Source organism: Sesamum indicum, linkage group LG6, assembly GCF_026168435.1.
Source record: "Sesamum indicum cultivar Baizhima isolate 11 linkage group LG6, ASM2616843v1, whole genome shotgun sequence".
NCBI lineage: Eukaryota > Viridiplantae > Streptophyta > Magnoliopsida > Lamiales > Pedaliaceae > Sesamum > Sesamum indicum.
The window spans coordinates 23,612,886-23,637,165 of NC_142662.1; the positions used below are offsets into that span (position 1 = coordinate 23,612,886).

The window sequence follows — 24,280 nt, forward strand, 5'->3', positions numbered from 1 at the left end:
TCACATTCCCCATTTTCCATTCTGAAACTAATTTTTGTGATGTATTTCTAATTTCCCAATAGGCGACATTGCTTTTTTAATCCCATACAATAGGGGTTGCACATATAGTCCCAACCTTTACAGGCTAAATATATTTAGTTCTACAATTCAAAAGATCATACATTTTGTCATTTTTCAGTAACTCCGTTAAAAAACTAACAGGATTTTATTTTTAAAAATTTGGCTCCCAACTATTTCATGTGACACATGAATGTTTTCCCCTCAATTGCAGTGAATTGATAAACATGTGCCAAACACGTTTCTTTTGTTAATTTTTAACCGAATAATTGAAAGAGGAAAAAAATTGCATAAGTTTATTTTATTTTATTTTATTTTGAGACTAAATATGGCGAGTATAAAGTTTGGGATTACAAACGAAGACCCCCTTATCAAATGTAACTAAAAGTGCAATTTTGTTCAAAATAAAAGAAAATTAAAAATAAATTAAAAACTAACGGCAACCGTTGGCTTTTTAGTGGAGTTACTAAAAGAAACTAGAAATGCATGATTTTTCAAAGTGTATTAACTAAAAACGTTTAGCCTGTAAAGCTGAAGGCTATATATACAACACCTCCTATCCCATATGATGAAAAATGCAATTTTGCCTTCCTAATAACATGAATGAGACCTCAAAAGAAAATCAAACATGAAAAATATTCCAGGATCAAACTGAATTTCAAGAACATGAATATAGCATAAACGAAGTTTCCTGTTAATTTCTGAGATCTTACATGAAGTTGCAAAGAGAACTCCTAAACGCTTCATTACTTGCCATACTAACTACTGAACCAACAAGTTGCAGATACAAAGAAAAAGGAAGTACTGACACTTCAGAGAATTTCAAAACTAGAAAAGTCATTATATCATCCGAAACAACATAATTTGCAAACAATTTTCCTTTTTGTATTTTTTAAAATACAGCAATTCATCTTCTTATATTTTTTAAAATGAAGCAATTTTGCTTTATTTTAAGAAACATATAAAGGGGGTAAATTGTCAATTTTTTGTCATAGGCGAGTAATTTGCTCATTTATAATATAATAGGGAAGTAAATTGCTATTTATTGGAACATAATTTGATCTTGCAGTGGTAATTTAAGTAGCAACTAGGGCATAAGAGGGCAAAATATTTTTTCAATCTCATAAAACAAGGGAATAGATTATTTTGGTACCACAATTATGGCAGGTGTCATTTTTAGATTCATAAAACTCATAATCACGTATTTTTAGTCCCAGAAAGCCACGTGCGTTGTGTTTTTGGGACTAAAAAGACTTAATTTTGAGTTTTATGAGACTAAAAGCTTCACCTGTCATAATTGTGGTACCAAAAAAAAATTATCGGACTAAAAAAATATTTTGCTCGGGCATAAGACTTAATTGTTTATATTGAATACTTTTTGTACTCAGCTGAGTTTGTGCATTGTTTACATGTTAAATAAGTATTTGAAGTACTTTGAAATTAGGAAGCATGCAGAATATTAGATCATGAAAGAATTTGAATTTTCTGAATCAGCATATCTCATTTATTCCTAACTTGAGTCTACTTCCTTCTGCAAAATGACCTGTAGGAGGAAACAACCTGATTTAGTTCTCAAATCATACATAAACACAATGAGAAGAACATAAAGTACTAGTAACATACTTGGTTATAACGGAATTGATTGCTCCGTCTGCTACACGTCTGAGAAGAGTTTCCCTAGCCTCAATGGAAATTCCTTCCGGCTGTAAGGATAGCCGGAATCAGCAAATGGGCGAAACCAATCATATATTCGACCAAGTGGATTACTCCTATACTATACATACCTCTTCAGGATACCAAACTCCCGGCTTTGTGCTTCCCTCAAGAACAGCAAGTGCGAATGCAGCTGTTGCAACTCCGGCAGCTCTAAACAATGAATTCGCATTGCTAAAGTTAAGTGTACGAATCAGAATAAGAAAACAAAGCCAGTCGAGACTTGGACAGTCACATTTTATGCTGGAGTGCATATATACAATATCCAATGTTGCAATCTGACTCAACACTCATGTTACCAACTTTAATTTGGCGCACACTTTACTGCAGCAGGACAAAGTTTTTGGTATGCATTCTATAAGATTATACTATTTTGTAATGCCTTAGCTCTGTATAGTTGATGGTCTCCATCTATTGTACGCGTTCGATTTTTCTATCCTAATAGGAGAAACTTGAACAGGTGTGGACATAGCAGCAATCATCTTGGGATCACATAAAATCACTATGTTCAAGGTGATTTATGATTTCATCATCAGAGAATAGCCTAAGAATGTGAAATGGGAATTTACTCTGATAGTCTTTTGTGGCTGAAAATAGCTGTTGTATTATATCCATCGGAACACTCCAAATCAACCTGTTGAGAAGACAATGAGGGGCAAACGTCTGTCAAACAGATCAACATGTTACCCAAAGAAGAAAATTCTCTCCCTAGTCCTTTGTGGAAGTTCTTAGTAACAGGAGATGCACTAAGTTACCAACTTACCTTTATTGACATGATCTCACCAGTTATCACATCTACTGCACGAATAAGTGGATAAGAAAACTGCACTAACATCTGAACGATTCTTTGGTCCCTAAGAAAATTCTTCAAATTGGGATTAAAATAAAAAACATTATCAGCATATCGGAAAGAACTAGGTTTATGAACAGCAACTTGTTATTTTTGATAGATTTAAGCATTGTCATGGTCATAGTAGGCATACAGTCGGAACGAGACGAGTTATAGCTGAAAGCGTCCAGTTCCAGAAGAATGGTCCAGTTCCAAACCGACCACTGACAGTTGGTACTTGTAGAACCTCATGCGCACTTTCCACCTCAGGCAAATTCCTATCATCAGAAGATACTATGAGATATAATGGCTATGACATGAATCCAATGAAGACTGAAGGTTGGAGAAACCATGTAAACGTTTATCTAGATTGCACGTATAATACTTTGGTCAGCCAGTGGTGGAAGCGAAAACAAGGAATATATAAACACATTTCTTTAACTGAAGCAAGCACCTTTCTGTTCAGTGCTTTAACTTCATGATACTTAAAAACCTAGAAAAACAGGTAGTGGTAAGGATTAGAAGAAAATAGTACCACTCCAACTTGATTAAGATTGTCTTGGCCATTCTAAAATATACTTTAAGAGGCATATTTTTGTTCAAAGAGGTGCGAATGAATAAATTATAAATGCCATTCACTGAACTTTCTACTATAATTTACGTGCTTTTGAAGCGATTCATTAAAACGCTTCAAAAAAACGACATACAAAAGAAAAGCGTCTTGCTTGCCAATGCCTTCTCCAAAGTCGATGTTGAGCATACTGCTGTAAGGACTGAACTTCACTTTTTCTCCTGAAAGAATCCAATGTTTCAGTCAAAAACACAACAGAAGACGGAGAAGTTAGTGGATTGAAGTAAAATGAGCCAGTAAAAATGAAAGCATTTCTCCCGACTCTCTTCTGGTTTCGATACACAAACATTACTACCGCTGGCTAGGATAAGTGCCCCACTCATAAATTCAACTCCCTTCCCTCAACCCCAAAGTTGTTTGTTTGTATTAAACAAGGATCTGTTTTTCAACATAACAAACGGCAATAGCACAATGTATGCATTTCTTCCAAACAGTTATATGTAGTCATAGCAGCTGACCTTTATGGTACGTAACTGCTTCGTCTCCCAAAAGAAAAAAGCTTGTGGCCAGTACGCCCCTGCCAGTGCCGCCACTTCCACAAGTGTAATAGTTGAATCTAGGGAATGATATCAGCAAGTAAGAAAATGCAAAAGATAGGACAAGGAAGAAAATGAAAATGAGGTGTTGTCTTTTGCAGTAGTCGCTTTGCCCCTTCATATACATATTCTTTTCCTGTATCTTGATCTTCCACTATTTTTCTCTGACTTTTCTATGTACAAGGGCTCGGCTATCTTAATAATGTGTTCTGACTCGCAAATGTTGAAATGTTGGGATTTTAGAAGATTTAAGCTACAAGGTGACTTCAATCAAGATCAAGAAAAGGCTGTATTCAAGGACAAAAGCAAGAAATAGAAGAATCATCCCAATATGGTTAAAGCCTAAACATTTATGCACTCTCTTGAGAGCTTCAACTCAATCCGGATGCATAAATTAGAAGTAGCCACTATTTGACGCTTTTGACATGGTAAAGTTTTGGATAAATAACCACCTTAGGCTCTCAAGTTGACCTCTGCTTTCCCTTTGTGCATTGTGGACGAGCACGGCTGCCATCACTGTCAGAAGAAAGGAAGAGAACATGTCAATTAAAGATTCAAAGAAACTATTATAGGAATACATAATTGATGCCTTCATTGTCCTAAGAAAGTTTGGCCTGGAAATTCATCAGAAATGTGTTGAAGTTTCTAAACCAAAACAGAACAATACCAACAGAAACATCAAATCCTGTAAAGTGAAGCCAGAACCAAAGATCATGCAGAAAAATTGAACTCAAATGGAGACTGTATCCTACTAAACCAGATAACAAATCTTTATCTCAACTTTCACTCATTTAAGTCTGTCCATGTTATATGAAGAGACATTACAATTGCTAACTCCGGGGTTGATTCCACAAGTTGTAATGGCCGGAACACCTGCAGCCATTGCCTTGTTCTTGTAGGTTTTTGCACGTTGCGCAAATCTTTTACTGTCACTCACGTCAATATATGCTGTCTGATAGATGTAAGGATGGTAAGTTTTCAAATAGAAGACTGCTACCAAAATATATTAAATATTGGCTCTGATGGATAACTCAAAAACTAAGAAGCTAAACAGCAACCATGCACAAGAGCTCGTCCTTACCTTGGACTGGATTGCAGCTTCCAACACATTGCACTCCATATAGTCGAATGGACCGGCTGCATTAACAACAAGGTCCACATCTGCAAATTATTTCTGTTAACTCATGATAGATTCATGCAACAGTCAACCTCATGAGTACAAACACCAGCTCTTTTGCCATAACAACTGATGGACATAGAGCATAAAGAGCTCGAGAACATATTCACTTCAAATTTTAAGGTAATCAGAAGAAATGGCAAACCTTTCATTGCTGCTTTTAAAGATCTGACATCTCCAATGTCAACTTGAGAAAACTCTGAATTCTCACCCAAGGTTGCCACAACTTTATCACCCTTCTGCCTGTCACAGTACACAAATTTGTGGGACTAAATTATGTTTTCGGGTATATATACTAAGGTGAAATAAAGAAAATGTCCAACAAATTAAAATAAGTTACAGGCTAAACATAATATCAGATGGGAATGACTAACTAAACTAGCCCTCTTTTTGTTGTCTCATATATCTTTCTTAAACAACTTTCAACTTGTACATATTAAGCCACCTTGTTACCTTTGGAACGAGAAGTGTAGGTAGGTGGCTTTTTGGAAGAAAAGCCACATGCGCCGAGCCCGATTGTCCCGGTCCGGACGGGGCTGGGCTGGGCCGCAAGGCTGTGGAGTTTCTTGGGAGAAATTATACTGAATTCCTACACACTTTTATTTTTTAACCTTCAAACAACTGACCTTTTCTGGGAGAAATTACACTGAATTCCTATACTCTTTTACTTTTGAACCTTCAAACAACTGACCGAGTCTTAGAGTTGGACGAATATCTGCCTCTCCTATCTGTTGTGCATCAGGTTTGATTATGCAGTAAGAGAGTCCATTTGCATGAAACTCTCAACAATTTGAGTCTTTTTGCGTCTATAAATAGGCCTCGGTTCTCACTTCGTTTTACACAAAAAACCGAGCTCCTCCTCCATCACTTCCTTTGTTGTTTTCTTATTTGCCTCTGGGTGATATTTTGAGTTCGTTATTTCAAACTCTCTATACGAGTAGACGTGTTTGAGGGTGCAACGGTGTTGATCTTGGCGAGCGAATGATTATTGCTATTGCACCTCTGTGGGATCAAAGTTTCACTTTCTGGACATGGCTTATGCACAGCATAACGTTTCCTACAATGTCGATCAGGTCTTTTTATGGCTAGCATAAAAGTTTAAGAAAATATTTTCTGTATTTATGTTTTATTTTTTGAGTGTCCTGTTTTGTGTTTTAGAGATGGAGTGAGATAAAATAAATAAGTGCCTTGGATATAAAATGTATATTTTAATTTATTTTTAAAGATAATTTAAAATATTTTAAAATAAGTGATGTAAATTTAATGTTGGGATTTGAGAAATAAAAAACACTATCTATTATTTTTTTTTGTTAATTGTCAAATGATATCTTTTTTATGTTATATTTATATATATACGTGTGTATATAATAAGTAAATATCACAAAATAAATTAAGATTTATTTTAAAATTAAATTTAAAATGTAAAATATAATAAAAACCCCTCCCACCCCCAAATTTCCCCCGTCAGCCAGGCACCCCCTCCCTCCCTTCTTCTTCCTTAGCCCCAAACCTATCTCCCCCTTCCTCCTTGGCCCCAATCTCTGGTAAAATCCACCGCCACCCCTCCCGCCATCTTCTCTCACTTCCTCGCACTCCCATCTTCTCCCTCATCTTCCCCCATCGCTCCCTTCCCGCCACGTCCCCCCTCCCTCAGCTCCCGCCACCGCTTGCCGCCGTCTTCCCCCAAGACCATTGGAATATATATATACGTATATATAAACACATGTCTATATATATAAAACATGTAGTTGTATAATAAAACATGTAATTGTATAAATAAATAGTTAAATTTGGACCTCCATTTCTCGTCAAAGAAAATATAAATGTTAGGTTAAATCTGAACTGTTGATTAATTTGACAAATTTGGACCATTGATTTATATTCTTTAAATATAGGCTATAGCTTTATGTCAAATATATCCAACCATTAATAAATAAGGATTATTCCGTCATTTTATATGCTAAAAATAAAAAATACACACATACTGGGTGTGTGTATAACAAATCCAGCTCTAAAGGGGTTCTGTCACATTTATTTTATTATAGGAGGGTTTGTTGCAATATTTCTTATCACAGTGGGTTTCTTGGAATATTAAGAATAACACAGGGGTAAAATGCTTTTAATCCTGTATATATTATCCATAAAAAGTTCAAAAATAAAAAAATACATAGATAAGATGTAAAAAATAATTAACAATCATTTAATGTATTTGAAGAATTGCCTAAAAATAAAACCAAACATTATATTAAAATTTGCACACTGCCGAGTATATATGATCAAAGCTAATATTTATACACTTAAAGTACATTTCTAACATATATAAAACGCAGATAAAATATTTTTGGTTAAAGTTGTTAATTATCAGATCAAAGAGAATCTCAAGATTTGAATAAAGTAGTGCATATCCATATACCATCCATATTAATTAAAATCAATGAATACGGTTGACTTATTCATTAATGGCCATTTCATGCTCAATTAGATTAGCTACAGAAGCAGTATTTAATTAGCAGAAAAAACAAATTGTTGTAGAGGTATGGATCGGAAAGTCATTAGACATGAAATATATTTGAATTACCTGTTACGGCCTCCGACGACAACGCGAAGGTGAGGGCAGAGTTTGTTGAGTGCAACGGCGGTGTTGCTGCCGGCCACGCCGGTTCCACCTACTATCAAAACACTCCGATTCCGTGCAATTTCTTCCGCCGACACCCTACTTACATTAACTCTCTCCACATCACGATGATGATCTCCAATCTGTTTCCTAATTTCTGCAGTACTACTTGCCTTCACAAACCCAACCGCCATGCAAACTGCAGATGCCATATCTATATATATATAATATATATATATATATATCTGTGTCTATATATATATGTATATATGTGTGTGTATTTCTTCCTTCTCGCTGTAACTCCTATTCTCTCTCTCAAAAATCATTCGCGCGCAGAACTGAGAAATCCGTCCGTATGTGTGTGTGTATATACACACACACACATAGTATGAAGAACAGTTTTGTTGGAGAATATCATTATTTATTTTATTTATTTAAATAGAAGGAAAAAATAAGATCGGAGTTGACATTGAGGTAATCAAATTATTGAGTTAAATGGAATTGAAGTTTTGAAAAGCACGATTATTATTATTTTATTATGATCCGCACGCGATTTTGGAGTAGTCTATATCTATATCTATATCTATATATTTAAGTATACAGAAGAAGATGTACTTATTTATTTAAATAATGTGTACATTTAAAGCAACTGTCCCTTTCAATTTATTGTGATTTTTTTAGTATCTCGTGTTTAGGAATGGGTGAATTATATTTTTTAAATAAATTTAAAATATAATTCAAAGTTTATAATATAAACATAAATAATTGATAATATATAAATTTTGATATGATAATGATCAATGATAGCAAAGTGTTACTAAATATACAAAATAATTTAAATTATGTTCATCTAAAAAAAATATGTACATTTGTTGCATAAAAATTAAATAGTTTTACAAGATTAATTATATAAAATTTAAATAAAAATAAACAATCATAGACTTATCAAAAATTAAATTAAAAAAAATCTTTTTTACAAAAAGAGATGATATAGAAACGAAGTGGCGGTTTTGGCATTGCTACACCAATTTTTTTGTGATATATATCAAAAAGTGATAAAATAACTAATTTATGTAATTCTTTAAATTTTATATTAATTTAATTATCTAATTAATATATTTTATTCTTATTTGTAATATATCTTAAAGTATAAAAAATTGCTACAACAGTTAGTGCTATAAGAGGTGTTATCGAGACAGAGTAGCAATTTTGACAACGCTGCATCAATTTTTTGTAATAACATAATTAAGTTATTCAACTTCCTAAGTCTATATTAACTTCACTATTCAATTAATATATTTTTATTTTGATTTATGATATATTTTAAAATATAAAAAAAATTATTATATACGCACAAAAATAATGTACTACAATAGTTAATAGAGCAAGATAAAATGCGAAAAGACCATCCAAATATACTCATATATGTATGACCTCAATGTTTTTGTTTTTTAATATATAGATTTAACCATATGGACCTAAATTTGAGTAATTTTTAAAGTAGTTCTTACAAAAAAAAATTAATAATAATTAATTGTTTTAAAATAAAGGGATAATTAATCAGGTTGCTCCTAAAAATTTGAAATAATTACACCTATAGTTCATATATTTTAAAAAGTTACGTACAATATTCCTAATGTTTGTTTTCGTTCAATAAATAAATTCATTTATTAATAAAAAATTCATGAAATATTCTAATATTAGGAGGAGGGAAAGTTGAATAACAGTTCATATCTATCCATAATTGACTTATAACAGATTTATTGTAAGTCAAAATTCTTGTTTAGACAACTATTTTTATACTTCTTCACGTGATAATGCATATGAATAGATACGTTTTCAACTTTATAAAAATAATTTAATCAGAAAAAAATGTATTTAACCAGCAATATACATGTAGCAAGCCAATTGTAGGCAAATATGAATTTTGATTCAACTTTTTTTGTGAATTTCAGCAAATTTTATAAGTTTTTACTAATAAATAAATTTATTTGTTGGATGAAAACAAACTTCAGATACTATGCGTAATTTTTCAAACCATAAGAAATTTATATAATAAACATCAATGGATTTATGCAACCAGCAAAGGCATCATGTGCTCCAGATTTGTAGGCAGATCACATATATCACCGACGATCACAATATCTCACCTTGATAAACGCAGCAATTACTTCACCAGTGCCGAGAGATATTAAAGTATGGTGTGAAACACGACTTCATATATTTAATAATGCAAATCTCAACCTCCAATTCAGAATAACCTATTCAAACGTTTAATGTGACTTCATAATTTATTGAATGTAGTATGCCATACCAAAGTAGGTTTTGAATTAGCATATCAAAGTTGACAACAATAGACCTTAAAGATAAATAGAATAATGCGTAGCAAAGTTGACAAGTTCTAGATACACACTGGTAAGTATTCAACTTGTAAAAGGAAATTCAATTCAAGCCGATAGAATACAGAGAAAGATAATGTTCTTTATGTTTTAATGTAATAAAATATATATGTACAAGCCCTTTACTGTTAATTCTTTGAAGCTAACCTTTGACTTTATGTCAGGTAAGTATATATTATGTCCATCGAGTGAAATTACAGAGGGAGTGGTTTCTGGGCAGCTCTGAATAGTTCTTGCCATTTCTGCGGATCGCTTCCTGGTCCTTCCCCCTGCATTAATTTCAAATTATGGTTTTGGGAAAAATCAAAATTTTTGCTGTATCATATGATTTTTGTTATATGGATGGGATTTGAGAAAGTTTGTGACGTTAAAATAATATAGGTGATACTGATGACGTGGCATGATTCATACTGTTTGGAAACGATGTAGTCAGCTGAAAATGCAAGAAAAACCAGAAACATGGACATCAAAGTGCATTGTTCTATGGGCTATTGAAAAGAGAGGTTTCCAAATCGAAGAGTTCAGAATTTTTACTGTGAAGCTTCCCATGTTGGAAGTGACTATTTTCTGGGAAGAAATAATGTCCATGCAATGACAGGGTTATGATTTTAGAGATGTAAAACTTGCAGAAAATCAGCAGGCTTTCGAGTGTTTTGGTGTATATGATGTTAAGAAAATTACCTTGACTGAGTTGATTTCATAAATTTGGCCTTCGGTGAAATCTATGTCCAGTGCCTGTATGCATGCTTCTGCCACCACAAGCCTACTAACCTCTCCAACAAGTTTATCGCCTGCGAACCACATGCAACATTGATTGGTGAAGAAGTGAAGCATTCTGATCATAAGTTATTGCTCTAGCAGGGATAAACAACATACAGCATGCATGTTGGAACACGTATAGAACTGAACAGAGAAACAATAAAATCAAAGAATGTGATGTCAAATGCATGAAATGTACTTCACTGCTTGCAACAGAGAATATAGCATGCCAATATTCATCATTGGCATGAGTCATGAGACATTGATGGAATTAGTGACAGCATAGTTTTCTGATTTGCCGTAAAAGCTACCTGAATTGCTTTGCAATCTGATTCTTCAGTTAGCTCCGTGTGGAAGAGAAACTCAGACAATAACAATATAAAATCTAAAGTACCTTGACCTATAAGCACAGCACGGCGTTCTCCAGCGGTAGCCTGGAGGAGAGTATTAAGATCATAAGATGTATAGGGTCCATCTGTTAATCTACCGGGTCTGGCATAAGAAAAGCAAATTATAAGTGAAAACTGTCTAAGAAGGTACGGCATAGTAATTTTCAAAGGAAAGTCCATTAGGAGCGGAAATGGATATCAGACCTGATGATTGTAAATGGTAGGCCAGAATTACGAACAAAGTCCTCCCCCATTTTCTTATATTTTAGAACACCAAAAAGGTTCATGATGCTAGGGCATAAGAAGAAAGATCAAATTAGAAAAAGTGAAAGTAGCACTCAAAATTTAAAAAATGAATAATGACCAAGCTGAAGAAATTAAGCATATTTTGGAGGTGCATTCAAGAATAAGAAGCAAATACAATTATGCATTAGCAGAGTACAAAAAGTAATTCTTCTAATATCAAAGCACTGTTAGTATTATTAAGTAATATCAGTGTCAACTTCTACTCAGGCAAGTGGTGAAACCGATGACCATTCAAATCTGAAATATCATAAAAGCAACATAAAATATGATCTGATCTGGCAGTGGTAGGTTAAGTAACAAAGCATGTGTGATTTTACTAATTTCTCTGCTACTGTTCAACTGGCATCTTGTCAAGATGTTCTAGCAGTTAACTTTACCATCAATCCAAACGTCCTAGATCAACTCGGAATGAATATTTCAACTGCCTTGCAAATTTTCCAAAGAGAAGGCATACCTCCAGGGGATTTCATTAAACTTGGTGACTCCAACTGAAGAAACAAGAATAATTCTTTTCAATGATGCCGGCAATGCTGACACGAGGTTTCTCACACCTTCCCAGTCTACAAAGTTAAAATGCAATGATCAGGAGAAGGCAATGCAATGTAATGATAGTATGTAGAATAGACTTACGTACATTAAAGCCATATCTACTGGAAGTGAGTGTTTGCATGTGCCTTCTTAAGATGCAAGACGCACAGAAATACCAACAACAATAACCAACTTGCTTTTCTGGTCTAACCCATACAGTATATATACAGCTTATCTAAGGTTGCAGGAAGAAAACGCAAGGCTCTGAAATATCATTTTAGAAGTAGAACTCTAACCTACTCTTTCAGGTGTATTGTCTCCATCCCATCTCCTTGAAGGGAAGGCAGTTGTACCTGTGCAGCAAATAACATGCGTAACACCCTAAACACAACAACCCTAATATTAATGACTTTTCACCAAGTTGTACAAACTCCTTGAAGCACCTGAATTCCTCATAAAAACAACAACCCAGAAGCTAAAGTGACAACAATCCACCAACCTCAAACATGGAAGGATCTAAATCCTGTGGATTCCGGGTGTCACCTTGCACCACCTAGCAAGTCAGAAAGATGCTTTAAGAATAAGAACACCCTGAATATGAGAAAAGATGAATTAAACTTTTGGATGCCAAAATTGTGCTAGCTACTAAAACAATAAGCACTATTTGGACAACAGGTTTACAAGTGAGGCAACATGAGTGGAACCTGTAACTTTTCCTCATCTTGTTCACCAAAAAGAGCAGTAGCCTTCTCAGGGTTCCGGAGTAAGAGGCGTGATTTAATATTCCGATTGAGCAGTGATGCTACAACCAATTGCCCTAAAAAGCAAGTAATGGTTAGCAGTGACAAGTAAAAATGCTCTTTTCAATAAAGGACAAGAAAGATCAGTGTATATGCTTTTTCTTTTCTTTTCTTTTTTTTTTTTTTTTGTGTGTGTGTATCTGCAGAAGGATTTTATGCAGGCAAAATCTTTTTCCAAGGGAATCGAAAAGGACTTCATTGTACGTGTGCATCCCGCATACCTGTTCACTGAGTAATGAGTTTTACTATCCAAAGATACACAGAATAATTTATCTTCTGATTGTAACTTCACAGCTAAGAGCATATTAGCATAATACTATTGACTACTTGAAAAAAGTTACACTTTTCCCGGTAGCGGTGACATCAACGTCAACTTGGAGGTTGCAAATCCTTTCACAGAGAAGACTTTTTTATAGTCCCGGTAAAAGTAGAAAAGTATGTCGCCATGAATAGAATGCGTCCTTCTGCAATTTTAACATCTTGATTTGAAGAGAAAAATCTTCATTCATTCTCTTGCACATGTAAGGTGTTGTCTGTGCTCCGAAGAGCCACACACCGAACATTGAGCAGAAAATTGGCAGGGAAACAGAGCAAAGAAAGCAGCCAAAAAGCAAGGCTCAGAGGATGGAATACTCCTTGACTAAAAAGCAAACACTTCATATGGAGTAGGCATGTTGAACTCGAAACCTTCAAATTCGTGTAAATGTGGTGAAAAAGGAACAAGTTTTTGCCCCAAATTGCTCATGCTACCCTCCTTTCTTATTAAAAATCTTCTCTTCCTCCCGCTAACAAAAGCTCGGGTCCATTCCAATCTGCTCCCACGTTTTGGGCAACTAAACTTAGCATCTCAACATGTTCTCGTAAAATGATAAAAGAGATTCCCAACACACACTCAAAGCTCTACTCCACATAAAAGATACTTGTTACTGTAAGCTAGAAGCACACTACAATCATAATTTGAACGCACATTCCCATTTTCCATTCTGAAACTAATTTTTTGTGATATATTTATAATTTCCCAATAGGCGACATTGCTTTTTTAATCCCATACAATAGGGGTTGCACATATAGTCCCAACCTTTACAGGCTAAATATATTTAGTCCTACAATTCAAAAGATGATACATTTTTAGTCATTTTTCAGTAACTCCGTTAAAAAACTAACAGGATTTTATTTTTAAAAATTTGGCTCCCAACTATTTCATGTGACACATGAATGTTTTCCCCTCAATTGCACTGAATTGATAAACATGTGCCAAACACGTTTCTTTTGTTAATTTTTAACGGAATATTTGAAAGAGGAAAAAAATTGCATAAGTTTTATTTTATTTTATTTTATTTTGAGACTGAATATGGCGAGTGTAAAGCTTGGGATTACAAACGAAGACCCCCTTATCACATGTAACTAAAAGTGCAATTTTGTTCAAAATAAAAGAAAATTAAAAAAAAAATAAAAACTAACGTCAACCGTTGGCTTTTTAGTGGAGTTACTAAAAGAAACTAGAAATGCATGATTTTTCAAAGTGTACGACTAAATACGCTTAGCCTGTAAAGCTGAAGGCTATATATACAACACCTCCTATCCCATATGATGAAAAATGCAATTTTGCCTTTCTAATAACATGAATGAGACCTCAAAAGAAAATCAAACATGAAAATTATTCCAGGATCAAACTGAATTTCAAGAACATGAATATAGCATAAACGAAGTTTCCTGTTAATTTCTGAGATCTTACATGAAGTTGCAAAGAGAACTCCTAAACGCTTCATTACTTGCCATACTAACTACTGAACCAACAAGTTGCAGATACAAAGAAAAAGGAAGTACTGAAACTTGAGAGAATTTCAAAACTAGAAAAGTCATTATATCATCCGAAACAACATAATTTGCAAACAATTAATATTTGTACCGCAGAAGCATCACCAAATTACTTCATTTCACTCAAACTACGAGAACCCAATTCCAAATTCACAAAAGCAGGCTATTATCAGACTATAACACCAAAGGAAGACAATGAAATGCAAATAAACAAACATATAACGTGCACACACCTAACTTTCCAAGACCGTATTAGTAGAAAGTGTGAGTAAATTTCAAAAACATAAAAAAGACAAAATTACCAACGCCGCCGGTGCCACCCACAACGAGAACAAGCTTCGACGAAGAAGGCGGTGAATCTGCGGACTGGGAATCTTGAGTTGAGTCTGATGTAACAGATTCAACTACTTGTTCGCTCACAGCATTTAGACGTGATGCAGATGGTAGTTGCGGTACTTCTCTTCTGACGGAATAACGGAGATGAGGAGAATTTAGGGGCAGAAGAGGGAACAAATTGACTGTTCTAGAGTGTGGAGTGAAAGCTTTACTTGAAAGGGGAAGATCGGCGATGGGAGAGAGTGAGAGCCTGGACGCCATGAATGAACTGTGAGGAGGAAGAGAGAGGGACAGTGTGTGGGCACAAAACATAAAACTAAAAATATGAATATTTGTGGTTACCGCTTAATTTTGGAAATAAATATAAAATAAAATAAAATCATCAATCATACCCCCAATTTCAAGAAAAATATCTTTTTCCTCCCCTCTAAACCTTAATTTGCAATTCTAAGGGTGTTGAATTGATATTAGGGATGGCAACAGAGCAGGTTTATAGGATGGAGTTTGTCGAAACTCAACCTTATTTTGAATCGATAAATTTGATTTTTCTTTTTTTTAATTTAGCCATCCATTGTAAATAGTACTTGCAAGCAATATAATTATATAGACATAATACAAATTTTAAAAATAAAAATTAATACAAGAGTAAAAGTGGAAGATGATTAAATATGATAGTATATTGGAGGTCAAAAAATCGTATGGACCATTTGAAATAAATAAGTAATTATATTGGAACAAATATTTAAAAGTAAAATTAGCATTTAAAATTTAGTATAGTGATGTCACAAATCGCTTTTTGTGAGTGAAAAATTGGGGTTAAATTCATTTTGACCCCCTGTGACATATCAAAATATCAAAAATCCCCTTATGAATTTTTTAATATCAAAATTCATCCTTATGTTATGAATAAATAATCACACGCCCCTAGTCAACTTGAACTTATTTTTTTAAGAAACAATAACTAAAATACCCTTCTAGTCAACCGATCAAACTATGTCTATTGTATATAATTATTTTAATTTATAATGTATATAATTTATAACTATTAAAATATATTTATAATATATATAATTATTAATTTATAAAAAAGTTTCAAAATAATAATTATAACCCCAACCCCCCCAATCCCCACCTGCTTCGCCTCCACCTCAGCCCCCCCCCCCCCTCCCCTTCTCTTGCCCCACCACCCGTCTGGGTAATGCCGACCACCCAGAAGTAAAGGGCAACACGGTCACCCTCGCTGAAGATGCGCGATGACCGTCGCTCAGGGGTGAGGAGGGCGCAAGCAACGGCGGCAACGTCTGTCTTTTTTTTAATATATAATTTTTAGTTAATATAATTAGAATTATATTTTATATAAATAACTATTAAATAAAATAATATTTTATTATTAATAAATATTATTATATAAAATAATTTTTTATTATTAATAAATATATATAATATTATATATATTAGATGTGAGAGAATGGCAAAAATATCCAAAAAAAAAGTATTTTCATAGCAAATTCACAGTCAAAGCCCGTGTGGTCTAATTTCTGTAGGGGAGTTAAACTTTATTTTATATCACAGGGGGATATTCGATACTTTAATTTTCATAAATGATTTTTTAAACATTCCTATTATCACATGGGGAGTCTCTAGATTTTTTTTCTAAAAAATTATCTTTTTATTTTATGTTAGCACAAATAACATTATCATAACTTTATAATAATAAAAACTAATTATTGAAAAGTTACTTTATTTTTTTTATAAATTTGTTTGCGCATGTTTTAGAATTTTGAATATTAAATTTTTTAAAATATGCATTACCTATATATACATTAAAATTGTATAACTATTTTATATTATTATTTTAAATTATAAACTACTTTTATATATTACATATAAATAAATAAAATTTAAACATACTTTTTAAAATATGTTGAATTAATTTATATAAGTATATAAAAAATATATTGAAAATATTAAAAAACCAACCGATTTGGGTCAGGTCCTCCAATCGATAATGATCGGGGACATGAAACCTGATTATGGCTTCAAAACCCACCCTAAATGGGAGTTATTTATTTTTTTATTAAAAAATAAAAAATTATATTAATATAATTAACTTAAATATATTAATATTAATATGTCGAGTCGTGATTTAAAATCATAACTCGACATTAAAAATTATTTTTTTCTTCAAAAATACATGAAGTCGTGATTCACGACACCAACCTTTTTTTATTTTATTTTTTAATTTTATTTAATTAATTTTTTTATAAGTTAATTATATATCGAATTATAGACTATGGGTTGGTTCGGTCCAAGCTCAATTGGAACGGACTACTCTTGGACTGTTCCCAAGTACCAATATTTAGACTAATCAGCCCAAGCTAGTGGGTTGGTCCACCTAGGCAATTTTTTTGTTTTCCGAATGTGCCCTTGAGTGGTAATGTATTATCTTGTTAATAAATAGCAAAGGTATTGAGTTTGTTTTTTATATTAAAAATGAATTGATTTTAATATGTAATTGAATATTTTTACATCCTCTTTATCAAGTTTTTCCAAATTCACAAAACGCGGTTTTAACCACGGTGAGTGAAGCTAAAAGAGCGAGTTTAGATTTGCAGAGGTGCGTACTCTGGCTGCAGAAGCAAAACCACTCGCTACTGAAAGGAAAAATTGAAGAAAATGGCGTCTTCAGCTCTCTCCAGAATAGCTAACCTCCAAAAGCACTTCAATCCCAACTCCAAGGTACAATCTCTTTGCAGTTCCCGTTTTTTTTTTTTTTTTTTGGGTTCTGGATTGGTTGTTTTATGAGGTAAAACCGGAAAATCTGCTGTTTTTAATAATGTTTGTTCGAATTCAAGAAGGAGCAATGCTTCCTGCCGTACTTTGCCTTCATTTTTTGACTCAGTAATTTCTGTTTAAGCTTACTTTTCGTTGATTACTAGTTGTCGGATTGTTGTCTGCGTAGGGTGAAAGGGGAGTTAAGATATCCTCGGAAGTGGCAGAAGCTTTAGCACTTGGGAAAGCCGTGGTTGCTCTTGAATCCACCATTATTTCTCATGGTATCATGCATCCTCGCGAATAGAATGTATCCCCCCCGCCCTCCCAATATTTTGCTTCACTAAGGTGGATGATAATATAATCAGAAAGATTTCAGGGGCCTGTAAAGTTTTCAGGGAAATGTCCTGTTTATTTAATTATTGTGTTTTGATATGCAAAAGTCTTAGATAGAATTGGGGAAATTCATAATGCATAGAAAGGAGAATGATTGCGAGGAAGCAAAGACGCCTTGCGTTTAGACAACATTAAATACAGGTTTCCATTTTGTATATTTTCAGTTCGGAAGGATAAGTGGGGATTTTATTTTTCCCTGTTGAAGGACTTACATGCTTCAGAATTCCTGCTTCATTTAGCGTAAAACTGAAAATCCATATTCACAAAGTGCATGATATTGATAGTTGTATTTCGATTTTGTTCAGGATATGATGGTTTCTAGGTTTCTAGTCTTTACATGCACATTTCTCTTGTATGGTATGAGACTTCATGGTTCCTGTGATTAATCGATGACTGCTATTCTAACCCTTTTTCATCCATCATGTGCTTAGGAATGCCATATCCACAGAATTTGGAGACAGCCAAAGAGGTGGAGGCAATCGTAAGGCAGAATGGAGCAATTCCTGCGACTATTGCTATTTTGGATGGCATGCCTTGCGTAGGTGTTTATTCCAAACTTTTTTGAGTTGCCTTAGTTTTCCAAAGTTCTGTGTTTTATTAATATTCAGAGAATAGGCGTTTGTCATGAGATAGTCTTGGAAATCCATTGAAATGAAATTACTGAATCAAAGTCTAGTCTCTTTTCTAAGATATATAGAACATAAGAAAGAGATAAGGTATTACTTAGGCATGGATTTATTTTGAAAAAAAAATTTGCTAGAACTACGTGTTCCTTGTTTGAAGTGCATATCAGTTGACATATTAATGGTGCAGATTGACCAAATTTGTCAAATTCTTAACATAAGTATGAGATCCTACAGATGGTAATACATGGTGAATTAACCATCTAAACCTCGCTTCTCCTCCTCTGTTCTTATGCATTTTGCGTCATGTTCATGTTATCTAAAAATACATTGTATCTGTATTGATCGTAAGAAACTTTTGACAGTTTGCTTGTTTCAACTTGAATGTTTATTCTTGTAACATTAGGAAATGAAACTTGTGATTTGGTATTTTGCACAATGATCTTATTGGCTGATAAGATGACATTTTGCTATGAAGGTTGGGGAATAGAGCAGTTTACCTCTTCTTTGACTATTTCTCCTTAGGGATTGTGGCAGTAGATTCTTGCATCCTTTCACAAATATTTAAATTGTATGGTCTCTTAGTGTTTCTTCTTTCTAGTCTCTTTGCTGTTATTTTCAATTGCTTCCAGAGTGAATAAGAGGGAAAAAAGAAATGACAGGAAATATCTGATGTGTACCATTTAATTTTAAGGTTTATCCGTGGAAGAACTTGAGAGGCTGGCTATCCTAGGAAGAAAAGCTCGAAAGACAGCTCGAAGGGACATTGCACATGTTGTGAGTATTTTAATGCTAGTTTGCACTTACTTGTGTGTGGCCTTTCATAGTTTAAGTTATGATATTTGATGTGTTAAAATCTTGGCTCAACTGTAGCTGCACAGGAACTATCGTCATTGTTAATAATGTGGGATTCAGGATGGAATATCCAAAGAATGCTTCACATGAAAATTTATGCCTTCGGAAATGATATTTTTCCAAATTTTTTCATGAAAACACGTACCTACATAGATTAGATGTTTAACATCTAGTAATGGGGATACCAACCATCTGATATCAGAAAAAAATTTCTTTGCAATTTTTTTTGGTTTTCATTATCTAAAATTTAATATTTGTTGCATTTGTTGGACTCAGATATTATGTTCCCCACACAAGCTAGGATTTTAAACTTGAATATAAGCAACTTTTCCAGGTAGCTACTGGAGGAAATGGTGCAACTACTGTTTCTGCAACAATGTTTTTTGCTGCAAAGGTAACCATCCTTTTTATGTTCCTTTCCTTTTTCCAGATTCACCTTTCGAGCAAATTGTATTTTTGCTGACCCTTGGAACGTCAATTTTCTGCAGGTTGGCATTGCAATATTCGTCACTGGGGGTATCGGTGGAGTGCATAGACATGGAGAGAGTAGTACGTTCAATGTGTGTTACTTTGTCTAATGGCAGATTAAGTTGAATGCTTTGGTGGTATAAACATTACTTTGAAGATGTCAAATAAACATGCATTCTACTTAGATGACTCCGCATTTTCAATTTTAACCGATTCTTTCTTGATCAAGATTCCAAGTAATGGAGTGGTTTATGAATTGAAGCAAGGAAAGAATTAACATAGACGTCAGAATTAAATTTCACTAAACTGAATTTGAGCTTGTAATCCCTTCCGTTGAATGCTAGGGTGCTGGAGATAAGTACTTGGAGGGAACATGGTTATCCTACAGTTACTGGGTAACGGAGGTTAAATTGTTCTATAAAATTCGCTGCACTATGTTCTCTCCAAGTTTAAGAATGCAGATCCTGGACTTTTCTTGTTATTAAGGTGATGTATCTTTTTTTCTAGGCAAGGCTGACCGTGTGCTTTAGTTGTTTGCTGAAAGTCCTGGAGACTTGACTGTTGAGTGGAGTGAGGGATCTTCCTGATTTTACTATGTTATAACTGGCTGATAAAAAATGACTTTCGGTTTGGTTCCGAGAGCATTTTCATCATATGCGATTAATCAAAGTTAGCATAAACACAAATAAATTTTGAGTGGTTCGTGTTTTTATCATCACAATTCTTTTCACAGCTTTAGATATTTCTTCTGATCTCACGGAGCTGGGAAGGACACCTGTAGCTGTAGTTTCTGCAGGGGTGAAATCGATATTAGATATTCCAAGAACACTGGAGTATTTGGTAACCACTCTTTACCTTACAATATAACAGCAGAAGTACATTTAGGCTTGTTTAAGTTTCAAAAATAAAATTCTTCTTTAATTGGATATACAGGAAACACAAGGAGTTTGTGTTGCAGCATATCAGTCAAATGAGTTCCCTGCTTTTTTCACTGAAAAGAGCGGCTGCACGGTAATCTGTTTCATGCTTTACATTGATGATACACTATAAAATGGTCATTGTCATGATTATTGCCTATAGCTTTACCCGCATATACTATTCCAAGCCCTTAGAACTAAGAGTTTCATGATTCATGAAGATTGTACATGATAATACGGCATGAGCAACAAGCTATTTTATCTTCTATAACCTTCTAAAGCTATAAAACAAATTGAGAAGTTTTGTAGCTGAATTTGGCTTGAAAAGATATTGGATTTCATATTGTCATTGCCTGGTGACTAAAAATCCACCCCCCTTCTTTATTTGCAACTCATCACATGTCACATCGTAAGAACTTTTGTGAAGTATCTCATATAGATATTTAAAAATTCAAAAATGAAATGGAAGGAACATGATAATATTAAAAACAGTGAGCCTCTAAGAACTTGTTTTTAAGTAGTTTCATGAGATATTATAAACCGTTGTACAGCTCTCTTGATAAGTTATGGAAACCTAAGTGCTGCTTCTGATATAAGTATAATTTTTCTGATCAGTTTTCATTATCATCTATTCTTACAGGTATTGTTGATTTCCAATGTTGTTAACTTATTTTTGTTTTTTCTGCTCATTTTCTTATAAACCCATAGGCACCTTCTCGTGTTGACTCACCTGAGGATTGTGCTCGACTAATAGGTACAGCTTGTTATGTGACATATGTCATCTTGTTCTATCCTTTTATTGTGTTGCTCTGCTGACTTAATCTTCCGGAACATCACAGATTCAAGCATTAATCTTGGGCTGACGACTGGAATTCTGATAGCACTCCCTATTCCAAGAGAACATTCTGCTTCAGGAAACATAATTGAGTCAGCAATACAGAAAGCTCTTAAGGAAGCTAGGTAGGTTTGTCCATATTCATCTTTTCTTGTGAAAGATTATATCAGTAGTTCAGTTATTTCTAGTTTATTATGCAGTCATATTCCAACAAATTAATAATGGATTGGATATGTGACACAGGGAGCAGAATGTGACTGGCAGTGCTGAAACTCCTTTCTTACTTGCTAGAGTGAGCGAGCTAACTGGAGGGACCTCTCTTGCTTCAAGTATTCTTTAAAAAATGCTTCAACATCTCTTAACCAAGTAATACTAATAAATAAAGGCCAAAGGATATTACCCTTTATATCTAATTCACTTCTTTTATGCATGAGTTCGTAAATCTTTATGCATATTCCTATTTATGATCACTGCTATCTTTAACTGCTCAGTCTCATTCATCATCTGAATTTCCTTAATGGAGGATTAGACATTGCTCTCGTGAAAAATAATGCGCGCTTAGGTGCTCAGATTGCAGTCTCCCTCTGTCAGCTACGAGATCATAGTTGTAAAGGTGAGTTTTTGTAGTTTCTTCAGCAACTTTGTTGTTTATATGTACCCTAGGAACAGTACAACATGAACCGGACTAACTCTGTTATTACTGAGCATGCAGGCCGAACAACTTTTCTCGTGGGATTAATTGGCTTTAAATTCTTATATATTCCCTCAACTAGAAATTTCCTTTACCATCCTACCTCGGGGTATAAAATTTGCATTTTGCTGATGCTGCTTCATCTACTTCATTCATGTTTTGTAGTGTGTATGAATTGTTACGAAATATCTATCATTATTGACCAAAATAATTGTTGCATTCAATACCATTTTATAGAAGGGAATTTGTCAGTTCAAGGTGGGTTGTAACTTCGAAAGAATTGAATATCCATATGGTATTTGTTTCACTAATGTTTTATTAGTAGTTAAATGCTAGGATCAATGAACAGTATAACTAAGGTGAAGCTCCGATGAACATTTATTTTTTCTCTTGCAGGTACCTAATGGAGAAAAAGGGTTAGCAGCCATGTTTTGAGAAGCCAACAACTATATAGGAACACTTGCAAAGCATGGTAGATCTGGACATGAAACTTTCTAGATTCTCAACGCTTCCCAATTTCGTTTCTGGGTTTGGTCACACCAGGACTCTGTGCATTGATTGACCGTAATAAACCTCCTTTCTTTACCACCAACACTAATGTAAAAGCCACCCCTAAATCACTTGTAAGTTCCAGAATCTTTTACATTTCTCAATTTAAGAAAAATAGTCATATTTCTTCAAAAAGCCTTCATTTCATAGTCTGTACGTTTTTCTTCCACTTGAAAGGATAAATGAATTTATTGCTTTTTTTCCTGAGTTCATCTGTTGTTATTTTACTCTATGACATCATAGTGTTCTAACCTTAGTACTATCCACATGGGTGGCATGAAATCATCAGTCTTTATGAACCTGCTTTTCTTGCATTTTCTATTTAGACAAAAGTAGGTGAGAAAGAGTTTACCAGGATTTTGATATTATTATAAAATCTTAGAATTTTGATGTATATTTTTGGCTGGTTCTTTAACTCCCTCCTCTTTTTCTTCAAAGGAGAAGATAATACCAATTTGAAGGTCTTTGGCTCTGCAGAAGAGAACAAAAGCAGTGTGTGGAAGTATGTGGGAGAATTTCTTGCAATTCCCACAACTAAACATCACTAGGGAACAAAAACTGATGGCACATTGTTTGGCTTTGTTAGGGCATGTTTGGATGGTAGTGAAAGTTGGAGAATATTAAAGACTTTAGGCAGCCCTTGATTCCCCATCCATCTTATGTCATGACAAGCATACAACACAAAAGTAGTTCCAAATTCTAAAGAAAGACATATGGGTCATTTTCTACATGGAGAGAAAGAGGGTGAATTTCTTGATGATCCTACCAATGCAATTACAAAACAAGAATTGTAGTAGTGGGCTGCATTCTGATGCAACTTTATGCTAAAAGTTACTTTAAAGTCTTAAAGTTATAAGGTAAATATAGTTTTTAACCCAAGGCTTATTGAAAGTGATTTATCATATGTATATTTAACATTTGAGATTAATTACAATTTGAACCCCTCCAGAAATGTATAATTACTGATCTACCCCAAGAAAAATCCAAATTAAACTGACACCCCTTCTGAAATTTCTTGGTTTATAATTGATTCATTTTGTTAGTATTTAGATGGGAAATGTTGATGTTAGCAAATAAAATTACATCAACGTAGGTATTTCACCTAGTAGAAAAACACCAAAAGATGACTAATTTTTTTATTCATCAATGGTAATTTTATTTTCAATGGCTATAATTCGTGGACAATATTGTATTATAATTACACCCTTTTAACTTATGTATATTATATTTACCTCTTTACAAATATAAAAGTACTTTTAGAGGAATATTGAATTGGTGTAGA

General features: G+C 33.8%; 3 protein-coding genes across 9 annotated transcripts; 1 reads left to right on the forward strand and 2 right to left on the reverse strand.

The window, feature by feature from the left end:
- Positions 1-1,405: 1,405 nt before the first annotated feature.
- Positions 1,406-8,030, reverse strand: LOC105163698 (uncharacterized). The gene is made up of 13 exons (XM_011082140.3): positions 7,522-8,030; positions 5,089-5,186; positions 4,848-4,927; positions 4,592-4,718; positions 4,219-4,282; positions 3,689-3,786; positions 3,307-3,391; positions 2,754-2,877; positions 2,534-2,635; positions 2,340-2,404; positions 1,842-1,923; positions 1,681-1,760; positions 1,406-1,600 (listed from the first exon to the last, which is right to left on the reverse strand). Exons 1-13 carry the CDS (start codon positions 7,767-7,769, stop codon positions 1,579-1,581), a joined length of 1,275 nt encoding a protein of 424 aa, XP_011080442.1. The 5' UTR covers positions 7,770-8,030; the 3' UTR covers positions 1,406-1,578.
- A 1,883-nt stretch (positions 8,031-9,913) lies between these two features.
- On the reverse strand, positions 9,914-15,226 carry LOC105163653 (NAD(P)-binding Rossmann-fold superfamily protein). Its single transcript, XM_011082084.3, has 9 exons — positions 14,859-15,226; positions 12,643-12,755; positions 12,438-12,491; positions 12,235-12,319; positions 11,865-11,970; positions 11,309-11,395; positions 11,110-11,207; positions 10,638-10,747; positions 9,914-10,225 (listed from the first exon to the last, which is right to left on the reverse strand). The coding sequence occupies exons 1-9, from the start codon at positions 15,202-15,204 to the stop codon at positions 10,151-10,153; spliced, it is 1,074 nt and encodes a 357-aa protein (XP_011080386.1). The 5' UTR covers positions 15,205-15,226; the 3' UTR covers positions 9,914-10,150.
- Positions 15,227-17,410: 2,184 nt separating this feature from the next.
- On the forward strand, positions 17,411-23,815 carry LOC105163652 (indigoidine synthase A family protein). 7 transcript variants are annotated; one of them, XR_016066182.1, is made up of 15 exons: positions 17,416-17,631; positions 17,855-17,948; positions 18,492-18,602; positions 19,378-19,460; positions 19,873-19,932; positions 20,027-20,087; positions 20,740-20,846; positions 20,940-21,017; positions 21,632-21,677; positions 21,763-21,883; positions 22,002-22,087; positions 22,288-22,371; positions 22,846-23,072; positions 23,437-23,500; positions 23,585-23,815. XR_016066182.1 is itself a non-coding variant. In XM_020695156.2 (13 exons), the coding sequence occupies exons 1-13, from the start codon at positions 17,569-17,571 to the stop codon at positions 22,851-22,853; spliced, it is 1,002 nt and encodes a 333-aa protein (XP_020550815.2). In that variant the 5' UTR covers positions 17,416-17,568; the 3' UTR covers positions 22,854-23,210. The 7 variants fall into 7 exon arrangements, 2 of the variants coding, with proteins under 2 accessions (XP_020550818.2, XP_020550815.2); XR_016066181.1 differs by having other exon boundaries at positions 23,437-23,815; XR_016066185.1 differs by lacking the exon at positions 17,855-17,948 and having other exon boundaries at positions 23,437-23,815.
- Positions 23,816-24,280: the final 465 nt, after the last annotated feature.